At 48.4% G+C, this 20,469-nt stretch overlaps 1 protein-coding gene across 4 annotated transcripts in view; it reads right to left on the bottom strand.

The window, feature by feature from the left end:
• Nucleotides 1-20,469, bottom strand: part of PKNOX2 (PBX/knotted 1 homeobox 2) — a 272,823-nt gene that overhangs the window by 28,119 nt on the left and 224,235 nt on the right. For all 4 annotated transcript variants that reach the window (XM_058289381.1, XM_058289382.1, XM_058289383.1 and 1 more), the window contains exons 6-7: nt 19,926-20,097; nt 5,960-6,148 (exon numbers count right to left, since the gene is read on the bottom strand). In XM_058289381.1, coding sequence (XP_058145364.1) covers nt 5,960-6,148; nt 19,926-20,097 — 361 coding nt within the window. The remainder of the gene's footprint in view (nt 1-5,959; nt 6,149-19,925; nt 20,098-20,469) is intronic.

Genomic DNA, 20,469 nt, shown 5'->3' with positions numbered 1-20,469 from the left:
AGGACGCTTGTCTACTGGGCAGAAGCCGCAGGGGCTCAGCTGAGCTGACGGACCCTGCTCCCGGTGACCCCCTGGCAACTTCGAAAGTGAGAAACTCTTAGTGACCTTGTGGTCCCTAGGAGTTTTGCCCCTTCCCAGTCAGGGATGCGTTGATGAGCTCCCTTTCTATTCTTCTGGGGGAAGCACAGCTGAAGGGTTGCAGCTGGTCTCCTAAGGTCCAGAATCCAGAGCTGTGTTTACTTAGCATCTCTCTACTCCCTGCTTCCCAACTGTTAGGAAATCCAAGTTCTTGCTTCCCAGCAATTGGCTCCTTTCTCTCCAGTCCCGAAGTCTCCCCCCACGTCCCCCACTCCCCCCACCGCCCCTGTCCCTGGCCAGGGCCCTTGGTTCTCCTCCTGTGGGTCACAAAAAACATTCAGGATGTAGGAAAAAGAATATAGGCTTTTGTGTAACCCATCCCAGATGCTGCTGCTTATCAGCTGTGCGAACTTGAGCCGGCGTCTTAACTTCTCTGTGCTTCTCTTTCTTTGGGTATTAAATGGAAAACATTAATAACATGTGCCTGGCAGCCTTGTTGCGAGGAGTAAATAAGATCATGTGTATATAAAGCACCCAGTTCAGTGTTTGTTCAATAAATGTCTTCCTTTTCTTTGTTGGCTCTTTTTTGAGCAATGCAAGATGTGGCTACTCAATTAATTGGCCTCCAAATTGTCTCCAACCCTTACCCCACTGCCTGTACTCTCCACTAGCCTTAAAACCTTCCGCTGTCCCCACGACTGCCCGCCTGAAAGCACACCCTTCCCTTACTAACCCAATGTGGCTGCAAGGAAATCCATCACGATATTCTGAGGTCAGGGCCCGTGCCATATCCATTTCCTATTCTTGGAACTTAGCAGGGCTTAGTACATGCCTGAATGGACACATGATACCTGAATGAATGAATGATGAATGAATGAATGAATGAATGAACGAACGTTCCACCCTCTCCCACGCCTCCCCTCCAGCGACGGGGACATCTCCCAGGATCCCGCAAGGCCGCCTCCGATTCTCGCCTTCTCCAGGCTTCTATCTACACCAGGAGCACCGTTGGCTCTCTGCCCCTGCGGAGCTGCCACCCAGGCTACTAATACCCCCCCCGCCCCGGGCCTGCCTGAAAGCCCCTCACCCAGGACGTCCTCCCTCGGCGTGAATCTGCGACTCCTCCCCTCACGTCCGGCACAACCCTCCTGCTGGCCCACACCCCGCCGAGGAGGCCGTCCGCCCTGCCCGGGAAGCCACGCGCCAGGAGGGCAGCCTCCAGCCTGTGTGTGCGGCCGGCTCAGCCCAGAACCCTTCCCGGGCTCCTCCTCCCGTCTCTCTGCCTGCTCATTCGCTGCCCTTCCTCTCTGCAGTGCCCCCCTCGACCCTGAATCCTTGATGGCTCCCGTTACTTGTCTCGATCTGCAGGGGGGACATATGGCCCTTCCACTGAGAATGGAGCCCCGCCTGGGCAGCTCCCCCGTGTTCTCGTACGCGGGTCCGAGCACAGCGCCCGCAGCAAGTGCCCCCACGGCTCGGTGACTGGTGAGAGCGGGGGCTCAGCCACATTCGCCCTGGGACGGGGAGGAGGCTTATCAGTCTCGATGGACAAAGAACATCGACATTGAGAGAGGCGGGAGTACAGTTCGGTGGAATGGTCTAAGGGTTTGCCTCTAGGAAATGAGGGGAGAAGCCAGAGGTGGGGTCTACTGTAAGAAGCCTGTCCCTCAGGAGTCAGGAAGGCTGAGGGTGACTGGGTGCAGGCAGGACAGGAAGGCTTCCTGGGGGAGGGGGAAGGAACCAGTTTTAAATGGTTTTGGAAACGGGTTTCATTGGTTTTGGTAGGAGGAGTCTCCCCACTCCCCAGCTCCATTCTGCCCCGACAAACTCACTAAGAAAAATGGAAGGCCAAGCGGGGAACACACCCCAGCCCCCTGGAGCTGGATGGAGGAGCCGGGGTGGCAGATGGGGAGGGGTACCGATCTGAAAATCCAAACCCTTTTCCCCTTTGCAGCCCAAGGCTTGTCATCAGCACACAGGAAAAACTCTGAGCCGGTGGTTTGCCACGAAGCTGGCAGGTGGCTGGAATGGTCCAGAAGGGAGACACCCCTCTGCGGGCCAGGCTCAGGGTGGCTATTTCAGGCTGGGAAGTATTAAGGTCCAAGCACGACAAATATGCGTGCATATGCGCGCACACACACTCTCTCGCTCTGGCCCCACGCCCTCACCCAGGCCTGCCTTCTGCACTGGAGACCCCGTCCTCACTCCGTAACAGCCCCGAGAACTCGCCCTTCCTGGGGCTCTCCCACTGGAGCTGTGCACCACCTCAGCAAGACCCACGCCTGGCCTGGCGTGGGACGGGACAGCCTCGGTCTGCTCCCCACCCCTCACTTGCCCCCTGCACATACCCCAGGCCTTCCGTGCACCCGCCCCCGTCTCGCCTTCACACCTTCACGGCTCCCACTTGCTGCCGTTCCTCTCCCCACCTCTTTTCTTGCAATTCTTCAGCCGGTCTCTAGCTCCCTTTTGAACTTTGACCCTCAGCATCTGTCTCTTCCTCCCTTTGTCTTCTTCCTATTTCCCCTTTCCTCTTCTGGCTTTCTCTTGTCACTCTTTTTAAAAATTGTATTTATCACCCCTCCACTGCCCCCTTGTTTGAGGTCACTGTGCGCTCTCTGTGTCTGCTCGTCTTCTCTTTAGGAGGCACCGGGAACCAAACCCAGGACCCTCTGTGTGGGAGAGAGGCGCGCACTTGCTTGAGCCACCTCAGCTCCCTGGTTGTTGAGCCTCTCATCGCCTTTCCTCTTTGTCTCTTTGTTGCATCACCTCGCTGCGCCAGCTCACCACGCCTGCTGGACGTGCCAGCTCGCCTTCTCCAGGAGGCACCAGGAACCAAACCTGGGACCTTCCGCGTGGTAGGCGGGAACCCAGTCACTTGAACCACATCTGCCTCCCCCTCTTGTCACTCTTGATCTCTCTCTTTCCATCTTTTCACTACACTGTGTCTTTTGACAAATATCTACTGAGCACATATCATGCACAAAACCCTGTGGTAGCCACACCTGGGGGGTTATAACAATATATGAAATACCATTTCCACTCAAAAGAATGCTTATGATCTGGGAGAGGAAAACAAGACTGACACAAATGACTATGCTATAAAGTCCCATGTGATGTTTGCCAAATGAAGGCCTCCAAGTGCTTCAGCAGGTAGTTGAGATAAAAAAAATTCTAATCTGGATGGGGGCACCAGGGAGGCAGCACTGTACCTGTCCTTAGGGAAGAGGCAGAAAGGGGGGGAGGGTACACTCTAACAGACAAGCATGGAGGAGAGGCGGTGGCATTGCCAGCAGCCAGCACTGCTTAGGAAGGTGGCTGAGGCCAGATCTCGAAGGTGAAAGGATGTGAAAACGCTGGGGCGCAACAGTTTTGAGCAGAAGGAAGACCTGCATAGAGTTTCCAGAAGATAAATCCGGCAGCAGAGATTCAAGAGGGATGTGTGTGGGTGTGCCTGGGCGTGTGTGCATGTGCAGATGGTGTGCATGGATGTATCGGGCGTGTGTAGGTGTGTGCACAGCGTGTGGAGGTGTGTGTGTAGATAGTTGGGTGTGCACATATGTGTGTGTATGTGCATATGTGCATTTATGCATGTGTGTGCATAGGAATGCTGAGGGATGGCCAGCGAAGACGGAGAGCAAGGGGCTAGCTGGCAAGCTATTGCACAAGCCCGTGTGCAGTTACCGTATTTACCCACGGGAGCCTGAACTAAAGTCGGTGGTGACAGTCAGGAAAGCAAGGACGAGTGAGAAGTACCAAGGAGCAAGAGCTCCGTCAGCACCTCTTGCTCTCTTTCTTGGGCCTCTTGGTGCCTCCCTGTGTTCTGCTTTCCCTGGGATCAGAGGCCTTTCTGCACTGGGCCACCCTGGGCCTGCCTGACCTGCAGGCAGAGACGCTGGTGGTGACAGAAATCAAAGTCCTTGCCCCTTTCCTCTGAGCTCGGGGCGCCGGGTCCCTCAGGGGAACTGCTTTTTGCAGGCGGCATCTCTAGGTCCCCGACTGCCCAGGGTGCTGGCCCGCCTGCTCCTCCTCTGCAAAGCCGGCGCCCCCGCCACCCCCTGCTTCCTGCCGCCCCGCAACAGCCAGGCCCCGCGGGGCCACATGGCTCCTCGGCCCCGGCCACCCTTCCCCCCCCCTCCCCCCCCCCCCCCCCCCCCCCCGCTAGCCTGGCCCAGCTCCCGAGCTCGAGTGGAGGGCCCAGGAGGGGAAAGCCGGGGCCTCTCCAAGGACCTGATTATTTCCAAAGACTTGTGCTAATTTTCTGATATGATCCTCACATCTCTGTGAGGCACTAAATCCTCATTACTTTCCTGACCGATGCATTCTAATTAGATCAACACTTAAAAAAAAATTCACAATAGCCACAGGATGGCTTTCCATCTCATTAACTCCTCACGTTATTATTTTCATGAAAATTACTGATAAAAATGTGCGTCTCCATTTGGTGAGGCTCCCAGCCTCCTCAGCTCCTATCTTGCATCTCTCCCGTCACCGGCACTGCGCGCCGTCGCCATGGTAACCCACAATAATAGAAACTAATAAATTACAAACGAGATGCTCGTTGAGCAATTATTGTCCTCTTTTATGCAAGTTTCTTGCTAATTTTGATCATAAGGGAAAGTACAATAAGACTCTGAAGGAATGAGTCTATTTCAAGAGAATATTAGCGCTGCAGAAGCCTGGGCGGCTGTTTTTAGAGCTGGAATAAGGTGACTTGGTGATTTCAAGTCACAGAAGATAAAGTAAACTTCTGGTCCCTTGTCCCATGCGATACTCCTCGCCCTTGCCCAGTATCAAGTCCCGCAAAGATCCCCCCAGCGTGGGCTCGATGGGTGATGAAATACATCTTTTATGCTCCTTGTCAGAGAGGTGCGAGGCATGGCTGGCCCCTGGAGGCCATCCTGTCCCTTCCAAGACTCTCCAGCCTGGAGAGAGGTTCTGTGCACCAAGGGATAAAAAGGGCCAAGCTTCTTCAGGCCCTCTTTTTCCATTCATTCCTAGAAAGTTACGACATCCCCTCAAGCCTGTTTGTCTCACGAGAAAGGGGAACAGAGAAGAGGCTCCTGCAAACCTCCCCGGGGTGGGGGGATGGGCTCTGTGTGTCTGAACTGGGGCATGAAGGAAAGGCTGGAACTCAGTGGGAGGGGAGCCACGGGGTGAGCTTTCTTGGTTTGTAGGTTTGGGGAAAATATTCTGCTCTGGAGAGAAGAGCCCATTCTCTGGAGAGAAGAGCCCAGCCTTGAGCCTGGAGCTGCCATTTCCTCATTTTCCAGTTTCCAGGATGAAGGTGGCAGATGAATCTGAAAAGGGGTGGGGTGGGGGTGGTTTGAGGTGATAGTGTCCTTGAGACAGATGTGCCAAGGTCAGGCAAGTGTGTAGAGAATGGCCAGGAGAGGTGGTCCCATGGGAAGCTGCCTCCCTCTAGTAGGTGGGCCGGGTCCAGGGAATCCTCTCTTTCCTTGGTTTGCCTTCCTAGGGACACACAGAGCTCAGCCAGCCCCAGACCTCTTGAGAAACCCAGAGAGCCAGGATGTCTGGGTCCACTCCCAGCTCTGACCTCCAGGAAGCCCTTCCCTCTCTTAAATTCTTGTGCTCATTTCTTACGATATCTTGGAGCAGGAAGCCATTGTTGGAATTTCACAAATCGCTTTGGACAATGTCCCTCTCAGAATGGGTTATCTTCTAGGGAATGCCAAAACTCTAGCGTGGCTGAGTTTGGGAAGAAAGGGGACCAGTGCCCAGATGAATAAGAGGTGCTGATCAGAGGAGGGTCCTCTTGGTTAAAGGACTCAGTGAGTTGAATCCTTTTTCCTAGGTCACCAGGGGACCTGTGGACAGCCCTACATACCTGACGTAGGAGACAGGGCCCAGCGCTGTGAGTTACCTGCGAGTGAAGGTTTATGGAGGGCTGGTTGGGGGAGTAGGGACCCCCGAGGTCATTCCTGAGCAGGTTATCACTGTGCATCTTGGTTTTGAGGCAGGTGATGTAACGGTTGCAAAAGTCCTTGCAGAGTTCGTTGACTTTCTCCAACTCTAGCAGGTGGATTCTCAGGACCTGGATTGCCTTCACCATCTGGGGAGAGGGGAGGAGAGGTGAGCCCTGGTGTTCATACCTCATAAACCTGCTGCCTTGATTTCCCCAATCCTGACCACACCAGGCGAGAGAAGCCCAGCCCCTGCCCTGGTGCCACGGACAACCCCCTCTTCTGCCCTCGGGGCATTGCTTTCTCATCAACATCATTTCAGCTCGAATCTTATCTTCCTGCTGACGGCTGGCTAGCTTTGAGGCCACTGCTGTCATTGTTGTCACTGAGACCGTTGTGGGGTTCTGAGAACAGCACTGGCCTTAGAGATTGAAATCTAGGCGTGCCTTTCAGGATCCATGTCACCTTGGGCAAGTTGCTGAAGTTCTCTGTGCTTTGAGTCTGACAAATGGGGATAAATATACCTTCCCTAACACGTCTGCAGGTGTGTTGAGCAGATCATATGAGGAACTATACAAGGCAGCAGGCTGTAAAGTGTGAAGGACTGAACTAGCACGAGGAAGCTTGAGCTCAAGACTTTTGTAGCTGTCCCAGGAGGCTAGGGACTGTCTATTCTTAAACACATATGCTGACCACACCACGGGACACACGGTACCTCGCGGGCACTCTATCAATGCCTGCTGACTGACCGAATAATCCAGGCTGACTTAGCTGGGACCTGGGGTTTTAACTGTCTGCTGTGGCCTTTTCCGTGCCCTTTGGATTGTTGCATGTGTGCCTGTTGCTTCTTCAAAGGGACACTCCTAACCTTTCCAAGCCAAGAAGCCATTTCTCGAATTAAGCTTTTCCCTTTACTGTTATTACTATAAAAAAGACTGCTCTGGGAGGGATGGAAAATAGAGGGCAGAAAGAATCTGCCCTTGATCCCATCACCCTAAAAGAAGGATGACTTTCCTTTTTGTGTTTTTCACATGCATGTAGTTTAACATCGTTTCAATCACCTTGTACGTATAATTTTGTTTCTCGGTTTTCCCCTTAATTTATCAAATGCATTTTTCTAAGCGGCAGAATGGTCTTCTAGAGTCTCCCTTCTAGATTGTGAGCTTCCAGAAGATGGAGGTGATGTCTTATTTGCTTGTCATATTAGCCTCAGCCCTGGTCTTAGCATATAAATATTTGTTGAATGTTTGAAAGTTATTGAATAGATATTTTAAATTGTTGCACATTACTCCATTATATACCATAGTTAACCAGCTTCCTATTAGTGACATTTACAGTATTTCTGATTTTTTTTTTCAAAAAATGTTACAGTGAATATTTTTTCAAGAATAATGTGTATTCACATTTCTGCATTATTTCCTTAGGGTGAATTCATAAAAGTGACAGGAAAAAATCTAAAGACATTCTTATGGTTTATGATAAACATTGCCAAATTGCTTTTCAAAAGTGTGTTGTATAAATAGTTCTAGAGCAAGGGTTCTTAAGAAGGGGCCCATGAACTTGAATTGAAATTTAAAAAAAAAAACATTATTCTTGTGGGGGCGTGTTGGTACAGTTGTGATATATTTATTAAGTAATACACAGTATAGTGGGGACTTAATAAGGGGTCCATGGTTTTCACCTGACTGACAAGGGGTTCGTGGAACAAAAAAGGTTAAGAAACCCTGTTTTAGAGTGCTAGCACATCTACAGGCAAATTTTACCCCTTATACGAAAATTAACTCCAAACGGATGAAAGGCCTAAATGCAAAAAAAAAAAAAAAATAAGAGAAAATCTTCAAAACCTAGGGCTAGGCAAAGAGGCCTTAGACTTGACAACAGAAGCATGGGCCGTATAAGGAAAACTTGATGAATTGGACCCCATCAAAATTAACAACATTTGCTCTGCAAAAGACTGTGAAGAAGATGAAAAGACAAAGCACAGACTGGGAGAAAATATTTGCATACCAATTTCTGACAAAAGTCTTGTATCTAGAGTATGTAAAGAACTTTCAAACTCAACAGTGAAAAAAACAATCCAGTTAGAACATGGGCAAAAGATATGACCAAACTTTTCACTGAAGAGGATACAGGCCAATAAACACATGAAAAGATGTTCAACATCTCTAGCCAATAGGGAAATGCAAATAAAAACCACAATGAAATATCACTACACACCTAACAGAAAGGCTGAAATAAAAAAGAGTGATGAGATCAAATGCAGGGAAGGAATTGGAAACTGGATCACTCATGCATTGCTGGTGGGAATGCAAAACGGTACAGTCACTCTGGAAAAGAGCATAACCATTTCTTACAAAACTATACATGTGCTTACCATACTATCCAGCAATTGTATTCCTGGGCATTTATCCCAGAGAAATGTAATTTTATGTTCCCACAAAAACCTGTACATGAAAGCTCAAAGCAGCTTTATTCATAACAGCCCCAAACTGGAAACAAACCAGCTGTGGTCCTTCCATGCCCTGGAATACTACTCAGCAGTCAAAAGGAATGAACTGTTGATTCTCACAAGGACTTGGATGGAGTGTAAGGAAATAATGTTGAGAGAAAAAAAGCCCATCTAAAAAGGTTACTTACTGCATGATTCCATTGATAAGACATTCTTGAAATGACAAAATTACAGAGATGGAGAACAGATTAGTGGTGGCCAGGGGTTAGGGAGGTGGGGGGAGAGGGAGAAATCTGCTCTATATGAGACTATGATTATGTTCACATAAATCTACATGTGATAAAATTGCACAGAACCAAACTCATATACAGAGATACGTGAGTGTATGTGCAACCAGTGAAATCCGAATATAGGTGTTGGAGTATGTCATTGTCAATTCCCTGGTTGTGAAATTGTACTATAGTTGTACAAGATATTACCAAGGGGAAAACTGGGTGAAGGGTATCAATATCTCTTTGTAGTCATTCTTTTGACCTCTACTTTAAAAATTTGCGGATATATATATATAAAACAACATTTGCCACGGTAACTATTTTTAAGCATACAATTCAGTGGCTTTACTTCCTTTTACATGGTTGTGCTACCATCACCACCAAACAGAAACTTTGTACACATTAAGCAACAACTCCCCATTTCCCCCTCCTCAAAGCCCCTGGTAACTGCTAACCTGTTTTCTGTCTATGAATTTGCTTATCCTAGATATTTCATATAAGTGGAATCATACAATATTTGTCCTTTTGCATCTGGCTTATTTCATTCAGATAATGTTTTCAAGGTTCATCCATGTTGTCACATCCACCACATTTTGTTTAGTCTTTCAGGATGGGCACTTGGGTTGCTTCCACCTTTTAGCTATTGTGAATAATGTTGCTACGTGTCTGCAGTAGTTCTTGCAATTGCATGTGAATCTAAAATTTATATCAAAAGAAAAAGTGAAAAAAAAAGGGGGGGTGGGATTGTTGCCTTTGTATAGTCATTTATGCTGACACCAGCAAAACATGGCAATCCCAGTTTAATCCCACCCTCCCAGCTATTGATTAGTAGTTTGATACCCAAGGAAGGGTTCGGTCAGGATAAAAAGGAGAGTTTTGACAGTGAGATGTGAGCAGAGCTGCTGGGCTGGAAACCAGGGCCACACCCCTCTGTGAGCCTCTTTGACATTTCAAGTGGAATTGCATAATAATCCTTGGGCAGGGCTGTCTCTTGGGCAGAGATTGTGCTCAACTAATTAAGGGCTCTTGGATTGCTGAATTAGACTAAGTGTCCTCTAAGACAGAAACAAACAACAAAAATACTGTGTTTTCCTGCAGGAAGGGCTGTCAGAGAGTCCTGTCCTGAAGGAGTGCCTGAGACGATGGAGAATAGGCCATTCCAGGCAAAAGAGGAGAATGTAGGCTTTGGTATGGTTTATTTGGATCAAAAAATGGAGTTAGGCACTTAATAAATAATAATTTAATATATGCTTTGGTATGGTTTATTTGGACTGAAAAATGGAGTTAGTCACTTAATAAATAATAAATAATATTTGCTCCTGTCTACATTTTCTCTTGACTTTGGCCATGGAGATCTTGGTTTATCTCTCAGGGTACTTAGTAATTAGTATAAGGTGCTTAAAAAATAGATGTCAATTGATGGATAGCAATTCCCCAATTTTTCTTATACTGATGTCTCGGGCACTGGTTAAGCTCATTTCATGCCCATCTCATTTACTCCCCACAATCCCCTATGGAAGAAGGTACTATCATCCCCTATGGAAGGAGGTGCTATCATCCCCTATGGAAGGAGGTGCTATCATCCCCTATATTTTACAATTGAAGAAAATGAAGCCCAGAGACATTGTTTTACTTGCTTAATGTCACAGATCTAGGATATGAAGCCAGGTCAGTACTGTTTAACCTTTGTCTTAAGCTTTCCAGGAGGCTACTGCACATACCACACAATTAAATTATATTGTGAATTAAATCATTAATTGTGGATTAAATCATGGGAATTTACTGGCTCATGGTTTTGAGGCTAGGAGAAGTCCAAAATGGAGGCATCAGCAAGGCAGTGCTTTCTTCCCAAAGTCTGTAACGCTCTGGTCCTGGCTGCTGGACCAAGGATCCATGGGGTTCCTTGTCTGTGTCCCCACCCCACATCACATGGGCATGTCCTCTTTTTTACTTCTTCCAGGTTCCATTGACTTCTGAATGCATTTCTTCTGCTTATAAAGGACTCTAGTAACCCAGGTTAAGACCCACCCTCTTTATTTGGACCATATTATAACTGAAATAACAGCTTCAGAAGATTCTATTTATGATGGGTTCACACCCAAAGGAATGTGGACTAAAATTAAGAACATGTCTAAATCAGAGTACATAATTCAATCTACCACAGTCTGCCCTCTGGACCCCAAAAAGACACATTCTTCCCACATGAAAATTACATTCTCCCATCCCAATATCCCAAAAGTCTTAAGTCACTTTAGAACAACTTTAAATCCAAAGTCTCATCAAAATCCGTTATGGGCATGGTCCATCCTGGGGCAAAATTACCCTCCATCTGTGGACCTGTGAAACCTAGAAGACAAGTTATCTGTTTCCAATATACAATGATGGGATAGGCATAAGAAAGACATTTCCATTCCAGAAAGGCGAAATTAGAAGAAAAGCAGGAATCACAGCTCCCAAACAAGACTAAAACCTTTTAGGGCAAACTTTATTAGAGCTCAAAGTCTGACAGCCATCTATAAATGAATGTTTTATTTTCTGGGTGTGCTGGAGCAGTACCCCTACCCCTCCAAGAGTGGCGGCCTTGCTGTGCCCCAAACCTGGGATATAAGTCTTACCCTCTCCAAGCACTGGCATGGTGACTGAACTCTCCCCAAACACCTGGGCATACACCCCACTCTCTCTGAGCTTAACTCTCTCCAAACATTGGGGTAGAAGGCCTGGCCCCTCCAAATACAGTGATGGAACTGCCCTTTCCACATGTGTGGGTGGGCCCTCTCTCTTGGCCCACGAAGATAGTTTGGGTCCAGCCCTCTGCTTCTGTGGTTCTGCCCTTGTAGTCATTCTTCCTTCAATTCATCCTTTCTGTCCCTTTCAGTCCCGGCTGGCAGTGCTTCTGTTCATACGAGTTTCACAAAAATCTTGCTGGCTTTGCATGCAGTTCAAGGTGTTCCAAACCATCAGGCAAAAGGACTTTCCACAGATGCTTCCTGGATAACTGTGTTACCAGTTCTGGCTTCCTCGGAAATGGCTGACTGGGTTCATGTTCATTCACTCCCTCCTTTGCAGTGGGTTGTTGAGCTAAACCCTCACATGAAACCCTGTTCTTTGGGGACTTATTTCTCAGAAGCTCAGGGAGGTCCCTTATAAAGCTGCTTCTGGCTCTAGTTTCAGAGCGTGTTATCTGGATAGGCTGCGAATTTTCTAAATCATGAGTTTCTGGTTTCTTTGTGCTGAAAAGCTCAGTTCTCAGCCGATGCCTTTCCTCTAACATTTTACTATAAGCTTCATGGAGAAAACAGCACCTTCCACACACAGTTTGGAAACCTCTTCAGCTAAATATCCAAGTTCATTGCTTACAAGTTCCATGTTCACTCCAACACGAGAACATAATTCAGCCAAGTTCTCTGCTACTGTGAAACAAGGATTGCCTCTCCTCCAGTTTCCAATAATACATTTGTCATTTCCTTCTGAGGCCTCACCAGAAGTAGCTTTAATAGCCACATTTCTACCAACTGTCTCTTCAAAGCAATCTAGGATTTTTTCCTATCAAGCACCTCACGATTCTTTCACCTTCTGTCTATTACCTGATTTCAAAGCTGTTTCCACATTTTTAAGTATTTCTAATAGCAGCTCCCTGTTTGAAGTACCAAAAACTGTTAGTTTTCCAGGCTGCTATGACAAACATCACACAATGGGTTGGCTTAAACAATGGAAATTTATTGGCTCATGGTTTTGAGGCTAGGAGAAATTCAAAATCAAGATATCAGTAAGGCAATGCTTTCCTCCCTGAAGTCTGTAACATTCTGGAGTTGGCTGCCAGTAATCTTTGGTGTTCCTTGGCTTGCGTCCCTGACTTACATCACATGTAGGTGTCCTTACTTTTCTCTTTCAGGTTCCACTGACTTCCAGTTTCCACCTCCTCCCCCTGGCTTTCTCTCTATATAGCTGAATTTCTTCTGCTTACAAAGGACTCTAGTAATCTCGATTAAGACTTACCCTCTTTGGACCCACCATAACTAAAATAACATCTTCCAGAGATCCTATTTATGATGGGTTCACACTCACAGGAACATGGGTTCAAATCGAGAACATGTCTACATTGCGGTATATAATTCAGTCTACAATATGGACTCTCAGGATACATGTAGATGGAGGAACATTCAAAGGGTGCAGGGTTTGAGGGCAAAGTGGCTCAGTAACAAGAAGTATAAGGTTCCAGGAAAACCAAATAGCTTTTAGGACCCTACAGTTTTCCTACTTGATCCCGACCCTCTCAGGTAACATTCCTTATCTGCTTATCCCTAACTCTTGCCCTACCCCCAGGAGTCAGAAAGCTTCCTCATGTAAAAAAAAAAAAAAAAAAAAAAAGTGGTGTCCACTTCCTCATGTAAAAAAAGAGAGGATGACTGTTAGATTCCTACCATCTTCTGATGCCCTGAACATCATCTGGGCTCGTGCCCTCAATTCACTGCTGGAAGGGGTCCCGCGAGATGAGGTGGGCCAGTCTTTGGGTGAGTGGATGCTCCAAATTCCCCAGGACTCACCATTGATCCTTTCCTTCCTGAGGCTCTCCAGGGCAGAATATTATTGCCTCTGGCCATCTCTGGGTTTTCTCAGTCTGTTCACTAAGAAGCTCTTCCGTTCAACCAACATCTCTCCTGCTTGAATTTAAGTTGTTTATTTAGCCTTCTGTAGGCATCGAGAACATCCAGTGGCTCCATCAATACATCCTCCCTTGAAGTCAGTTCATCCATTCAACAAATAGATCTTACTTGATGCCATACACTGGATGAGGCATCTTATTTAAACAAATCATCCAATTAGTTTTCTCTTCACCAGACAAAAATAATCCTAATTCCTTAAATTTTTCTTCTCTTTCCATCTTTCCCTCCCTTCCTTTTCCTTCCTTCCTTCCTCCCTCCCTCCCTTCTTTCCTTCCTTCCTCTAGTACTTTCTCTCTTTCTCTCTCTCTCTCTTCCCCCTTCCCCCCTCTCTTTCCTTCCTTCCTTCCAGCTTTATTGGGCTTCGTATTTACTCATTTCTTTTTAAACTTTTTCTTAAAGTATTATATGTATACATTCACATACACAACATATATATATAAACACAGAAGAAAGTGTGCAGTCATTCATTTATTTTTAAAAATAACTTATATGTATTATAAAAAAGAATAAGGAAATACAGATAAAAAAAAACAAAACAAAAAGTAAAATATCCCCAGAAGAGCATTGCTTAAATAAGATACATACACAGTGTGTTTGAACCAGACCTATCTCAGAGTGGGCAATGCTTGATAAATAGCAACAGACTTTCCTTTTTTTTCCTGGTATCTTTTCTGTTTCTATCCTTTGGAAAAGCTTGGTGGCCAAAGAGGACCTACCTTTTGGTCTTATAAAGCACAATCAAAAGGTTCTGTTTTTATGGGCTAATATAATTGGTTTAAAGATTTAAGAAGGGGGAGTAATTCACAATAGTATTCTGAGGCCATGAATATGTAGGATATTTTCAATATTAGAGAGGATGAGCCATGCTGCAGTGTGGGGAGGCTGCCTGATGTAGCAGAAAGTCACCAGGCTCCCTGTCGGACAGTCTGGAATTGAGCCCAGGCCTACTGTTTACTAATTGGGTGACACTGGGCAAGCCACGACTTCTCCGAGCCTCAGTTTCCTCACTTGTAAAATGGGGATAATGATCATTCCCAAAACACAAGATTTGGTGAGGGCAAAGGAGGTAATAACGTGAAAGTACTTTACGCATGGGAAGTGAATGCATGGAAGGTTCTTTTAATAATTTCTAATATCTTGTTGACTTTTCTATTGCTATTCAATATTCAGCCGTGGAAAAACAATAACACCAACTTTTTCTTCTGTATTTATGTTTAGAAATCATCCTCCACCTTATGTACTTATAATTGAAGACTTTTGCCTTTGCATCAAGATAAAATTACGATTTATTAAGCTATTATTCTAAATGATCAAGGTCATGTAAAAAGTTATCCCAACCTTTCTAGAGTAATAACAATTCCACTTATCATCAGCAAATTTGAGGAATGCGTCTCAATTCCTTTGCCCAGCCTTTGTTCCATCTTTCAGCTTCTCTTTCTCTCCTATTCCTTTCAAAATATGGATCAAACCCTCTTCTTCTAAGGAGACTTCTTCAAAAAAGCAGAACAAGAGGCAGCCTTCGATTTTAGTCTCATGTACAGTGTTTAGGAAAGTACCTGGCACCTTGCAAGTACTCTATGAAGGCAAATTATTGCAAACGCTGATTATTCTCATTTCCTTTCCTTTCCTGATGCCTGCAGAATTTTCTGCTCCTGTCTAGGCAAGGAGAGCCTGGACCAAGGGCAAAAGCCAGTGACTACCTGAATGGGGCTGGCCGGAGCTCCCTGGGGCCCAGACCTACAGCCTGGCTCCTTCTGTGCCCCCTTAGCCAAGGCCTCCTTGGAGCCAGGGGTCGGGCAGAGTGGGCCCAGGGGTCTAGGGGACCCGTTTTGAAGCTGGCTTTGTGGTTAGGCAGCCGTAATCTGTCCCTCGAGCCACACCGGAGTCTCATTAAAACGTGCCCCATAAATGTTAAAAAATTTACACGTAAAAAAATTCCATGCATGAAACTGAAACCGTACGTTTTATGGCCTCTGTTTGAAATCTTGCATAATATATAAAACCTTGGCCCTGCACTGGGGGCCCGTAAATCAGATTTTATAAAACAAAACCCTCTTACCTTTCAAAGGGGTTTAGGGAACTTGCAAATTTTACAAACTTTACCAACTGCCAGTCAGAGGCTGCTGGGTCCCCGGAGGGGACCAGGAGGCCAGGTAAGAAGCAGACCTGGAGAGCACTGGGTGGGGGTGGGGATTGGGGCAGGGGGTGGGTGAGGCCTCGAAGAGGGAAACCAGCCAGGGGCATTCTGACTTAGACCTTACACGTCACCCCCCACCCCAGCATTGAAACGGGAGATGGAGAGGATCCGAGAATGTGGGTGCCAGGGGCAGGGTGCTATGTAAAGGAGAGCCTAAATGCCCCCAGAAAGGGTGGGGCGTGATGGAGTGGAAAGAGCGGAGTGTTAGGAGTCAGCAGACCTGCCTGCTGGTCCTGGCAAGTCGTTTCATCCTCTGGCCTTCAGGCCCCCCATCTATTAGAAATGAGGACGTTGGACTTGTTTCTCTCTAAGGTTGTGTTTTTCTCCCAACCCCTGCTTCCGGGTTTGTCCTCCAGGAAGGGCGCTGTGGGAGCAGCTGGCTAACCCCGGGGGAGGGTTTCCTTGAAATCTGCACTCTGGGAACCACGCTCTGGTCTTTGGGGCAGCCCTGGGAGCTCTTAGAGGTTCCCATGGGAACTTGCCAGAAAGCAAGGGCTCTAGGAGTCTTGGGGAGCCTGGAAAGGAGAGGCCTGGGGGAGCCAGTGAAGAGGCGGGTGACACCCAGAAAGGTCAGGAGGATGCACAGGTGCAATGGGGCTGGAGAAGGAGGATGCACGCATGCAATGGGGCTGGAGAAGGAGGATGCACCCGTGCAATGGGGCTGGAGACTGGGCTTCCTGGGCTGCAGAGGAAGCAGGACCCGCGTGAGACTGGCAGGCCCTGGGGACGGGCGCCTTCCCAGCCACAAAGTTTCCCGGGACCCGAGCGCCCTCCTGACAGTCCCATCTATGAAAGTCAACCAATATTCAAGGGCAAAGGAAAGCCGCCCTGACACACACATATATAAAAAATAAATCTCTCAATTATCTCAGCTCATTTGCTTGGGGTCTTTCATTTTATGTCCCTGCTCGGCTGCGCAGTATATCTGTCCGGATAAAGAGTTACAGTCCGTTGGGCTACGTGTGCGGGGTTGTAAAAAATACAGATGCCAAATTAACTGACTGTGGCACTAGGCAGCTGATTGAGCTGATAATGACGCCATCTGACCTTTTTCTAATTTCTAATTATGCGCATCTCGGTTATACTGGCTACATGATTCTTGTTCTAAGGATGGCTCCGGCATCTCCCCCTCCTGACACAGGACCAGGAGTGGGGGGCTGGTAAAGGGCCCATCTTGACCACCCCCTCCCCCAATAAAATGTCAGGGTCCAAGCTACGTGGGAGAGGTGGGCGGGGAGGGGAGGCGGGGAAGCTGGAATCCCTTTGCTTTCATGACGCTATGTTGGAGATTAATCTTCAGGATGCCAGGGATTTTTTTAAGGCCATTTCCACAGGCTGTCTCATTTATTTTTTTATGACCACCACATGAGATAGGTGTGATTAGCTCTACAGGTGAGGAGCCGGAGCTTCAAAGGAGTTACATCATTAAAGGCACATATTAATAGTAAGTGGCCAGGCCAGCGTCCCTCAGTGCTCTCCAACATCTTCGCATTTGAATAATCGATCGGTCACCCAATCATTGACTCTGGAAAGTCCTCTAAGTAAAGCAGGTCCACAGGCTGGCCAGTGCCTGAGGGGGCCACTGCCTGCCCAGCCTCTGGAGCTGAAGACCAGGCGTTTCCAGGGACCTGGGGCTTCTCAGGATCTGCCTCCCTAGGCCACTCTGGGCACAAAGCCCGCACAACCCACGTTTGTTGGATCGAACGGAGAAAGTCTGATTCTGTGAGCTGAACAGATCCCTGGGAGATCTGGGCAGTTTGGACAAGAGGAGAGCGTGGGGCCGGCTGCTTTTTGGTATTTTTGAGGCTGTGGTAGGATAGGAGGCTGTCCCCAGTGGGTCTTCCACAGTTCCGCTGGCAGGTGGTGGTGGACAAGGTATGTGAGGTGTGTTTCCCCAGGACTCCCACGTCTTAAAGGGTTTTTTTGTTTATTTTTTTAAGATTTAAGTTTATTTACTTATTCCCCTCCCCTCATTGTTTGCATTCACCCTCTGCTCTCTATGTCCATTTGCTGAGTGCTCGTCTTCTCTTTAGGAGGCACCGGGAACCGAACCTGGGACCTCCCATGTGGGAGAGAGGCGCTCAATTGCTTGAGCCACTTCCACTCGCTGCTTTGTTGTGTTTCTCACTGTGTTTCCTCTGGTTCATCTTGATGTTTCATCATCTTGTTGCGTCAGCTCATCAAGCCAGTCCATCAAGCCAGCCTGCTGTCTTCTCCAGGAAGCACCGGGAACCAAACGTGGGCCTCCCATGTGGTAGGCGGGAGCACAATCACTTGAGCCACATCCACTTCCCTTAAAGTTTAAATTCTTTGGTATTACTCAATTTGACTCCAGGCCTTTCCTTCCGACCTGCATGTTTCTTTGTGTTTAAGGTGAGGGGAGGAGGCCATGGCCCCAGGTCCATTCCACTCCCACAGAAGCGGCTGTCTCATCTCCTGGTTCCAAGGACCCACTTGAGTCTGGCTTCCTAGACCTGCAGAGTCACACCTGTGGTTCTGACCCACCAAGGAGCGGGGCAGAGCCTCCCCAGCCTGCCCTTCATAGTGGACCAATGGGAGAAGCTTTTCTGGAGTCTGGCATGGAGGCAGTGGCCATTTGATGGTGGCTTGGCCTCCTGGGAATGGGGCTGCTCGGTCCCAGCCGGGGAAGAGGGAGGGACTGAAGACGAGCAGAGGTGAGTCTGGGGCTCCCAGGTGCCTCTGCTCACACTACAGACAGCAGGGGCAAGCACCATCCTCTGGCCAAGCCCTGCGTCCCGCCTCTAAATGCCGGCCCTGTCATGATGCTTGATAGATGTCCCCAGCCAGCGCTGGCTGTCCCGGTAGCTCCTCCACACTCCATGAAGTACCATTTCCACTCTTGAGAGAAGCAGGGATGTGGACAATTCACACACAGAGTAAAACCGAGGTTGTTCACATCTGCTCTGCCATGCGCTATGTTTGGGTGCTCTTAGTTCCTTCCTCTTTGGGGCCACATTTGCTTTTCTCTTTTTTTTTTTTTTTAATTAAAGATTTATTTTTATTTATTTTTCTCCTCTACCCCTCCGCCCCCCAAGTTGTCTGCTCTCTGTGTCCATTTGCTGTGGCTCTTCTGCATCCGCTTGCCTTCTTGTCAGTGGCACCGGGAATCTGTGTCTCTTTTTGTTGTGTCATCTTGCTACATCAGCTCATTGTGTGTGTGGTACCACTCCTGGGCTGATTGCACCTTCTTTCGTGTGGGGTGGCTCTCCTTATGGGGCACACTCCTTGTGCATGGGGCTCCCCTACACAGGGGACACCCCTGTGTGGCACCATGCTCCTTGCGCACATCAGCAGTGCACATGGGCCAGTTCATCACATGGTTTAGGAGCCTGGATCTGAACCCTGGGCCTCCCATGTGGTAGGTGGATGCTCTATCCACTGAGCCAAGTCCGCTTCCCTACACTTGCTTTTCTGATTCCGTTTCTCTTTGGGGAGAAGACACCGGATGCAAGAGGTCAGCACTCTAATCAGCCAAAACCGTGAGTTTTGTAGTTTCCAAATTCACCATGCATAATTTGGGCAATCCACCCACAGATAATCACGAATTGAGGCTAATAACTCCTGGGTGACTATTTATAGGGACACACACCTGGAACAGTCTCTGTGGCTCTCTCTCAGCAGGATTCCCAGGGCTACAGAAGAATTTCCCATGTCATCCAACCCAGTGGTTACCAAACCTAACTGATGACTGAAATTGCCCAGGAAACTTTGTAAAGAAAACACAGACCCACAGGTCCCACCAAACTTACTGAATCTCTGTTTCCGGGTGGTGGCGCCCAGAAGTACGCATTTTAATGTATTTTATAGAACTGTATGGCTGACCTGGATGACAAAGTAGGTTTGGAAGTCTGATCTACTGTGTCCCCCTAAAAGGACAGGAGCTCTGCCGGGCTCAGTTTGGCTGTGTCCCCAGGTCTTGGACATGTCTGAACCCCTCATCCTCCACAACCTGGCCTGCCAGCCTGGGCAGCCCAAGACAGAAGCACTAACAGGCTGGGACTCCAGCCCCCACTCAGAACAGCAACCACGGGCATGGTGGCTGCGGGAACCCCCTCTTTCCTCCTCTCTGGGCTGCAAGAGGGTGGGGTAGTCAGATGCCAGGACCACAAAGGACAGAGAGGGGGAGAACTCTGGCAGCAAAGCCTCTGCCCGGAGCTCGATTTTGAAGGCACCTAGACCTACATGGTCCTCGGCACCTAGGATGGAGCATCGGGGCCCCCAAAGTTTCCTGTTGAGCGGATGAGTGAAAGGAGCATGTCTGGGGCCTTTGGTGGGGGTCAGAGGAGAGGAAGACCCTAGCCAAGGCAGGGGTCGGCTCTTTACCAGATTGTCCAGTTCTGGGTCATCGCTGAAGAAGGGTTTGTGCTCCTGCTCCTGCTGGTGGACAAAGTTCTCGATGTCCACGTCAAAGCTGGCGGAGGTGATGCACTCAGAGCCCTGGGTGGCCTGTTCACATTTCTCAAACAGCAGCGTCAGGAGCGGGAAAAGAGGGTGCCTGCGGGGACAGCAAGAGCTCACACATGCGCACACACAGAGACCAGGCTGCTGCTGGGCTCAGGAGCCCCTGGGGTCCCTTGCCCACATTCCCACCACTTCTTCTCCCAGGTCCCGCTCCTCGAGAACATCCCCAGTCCCCGTGGTCAACCCAGATGATGGCACCGCTGCCTCGACCAGGGGTGCCTGGGGCCACCAAGGGCTCCCGCCCCTCCCCAGTGGGGGCTTAACTTTGGTCAGACAAGCTGCGAAGATATTCAGTAAGGGATGACGGGTCATCAAAGAAGGAGATGTCCATTGCTGGCTCAGGAGATATGGGAAGTGTCTAGAAAAGTCCTGGAGATGAGCCCTGGAGGGAGGTCACGACCCATTT

Source organism: Dasypus novemcinctus, chromosome 27 (genome assembly GCF_030445035.2).
Source record: "Dasypus novemcinctus isolate mDasNov1 chromosome 27, mDasNov1.1.hap2, whole genome shotgun sequence".
Lineage (NCBI taxonomy): Eukaryota > Metazoa > Chordata > Mammalia > Cingulata > Dasypodidae > Dasypus > Dasypus novemcinctus.
The sequence above is the reverse complement of the archived record's forward strand: the minus strand, read 5'-3'. Positions and strand labels throughout refer to the sequence as shown.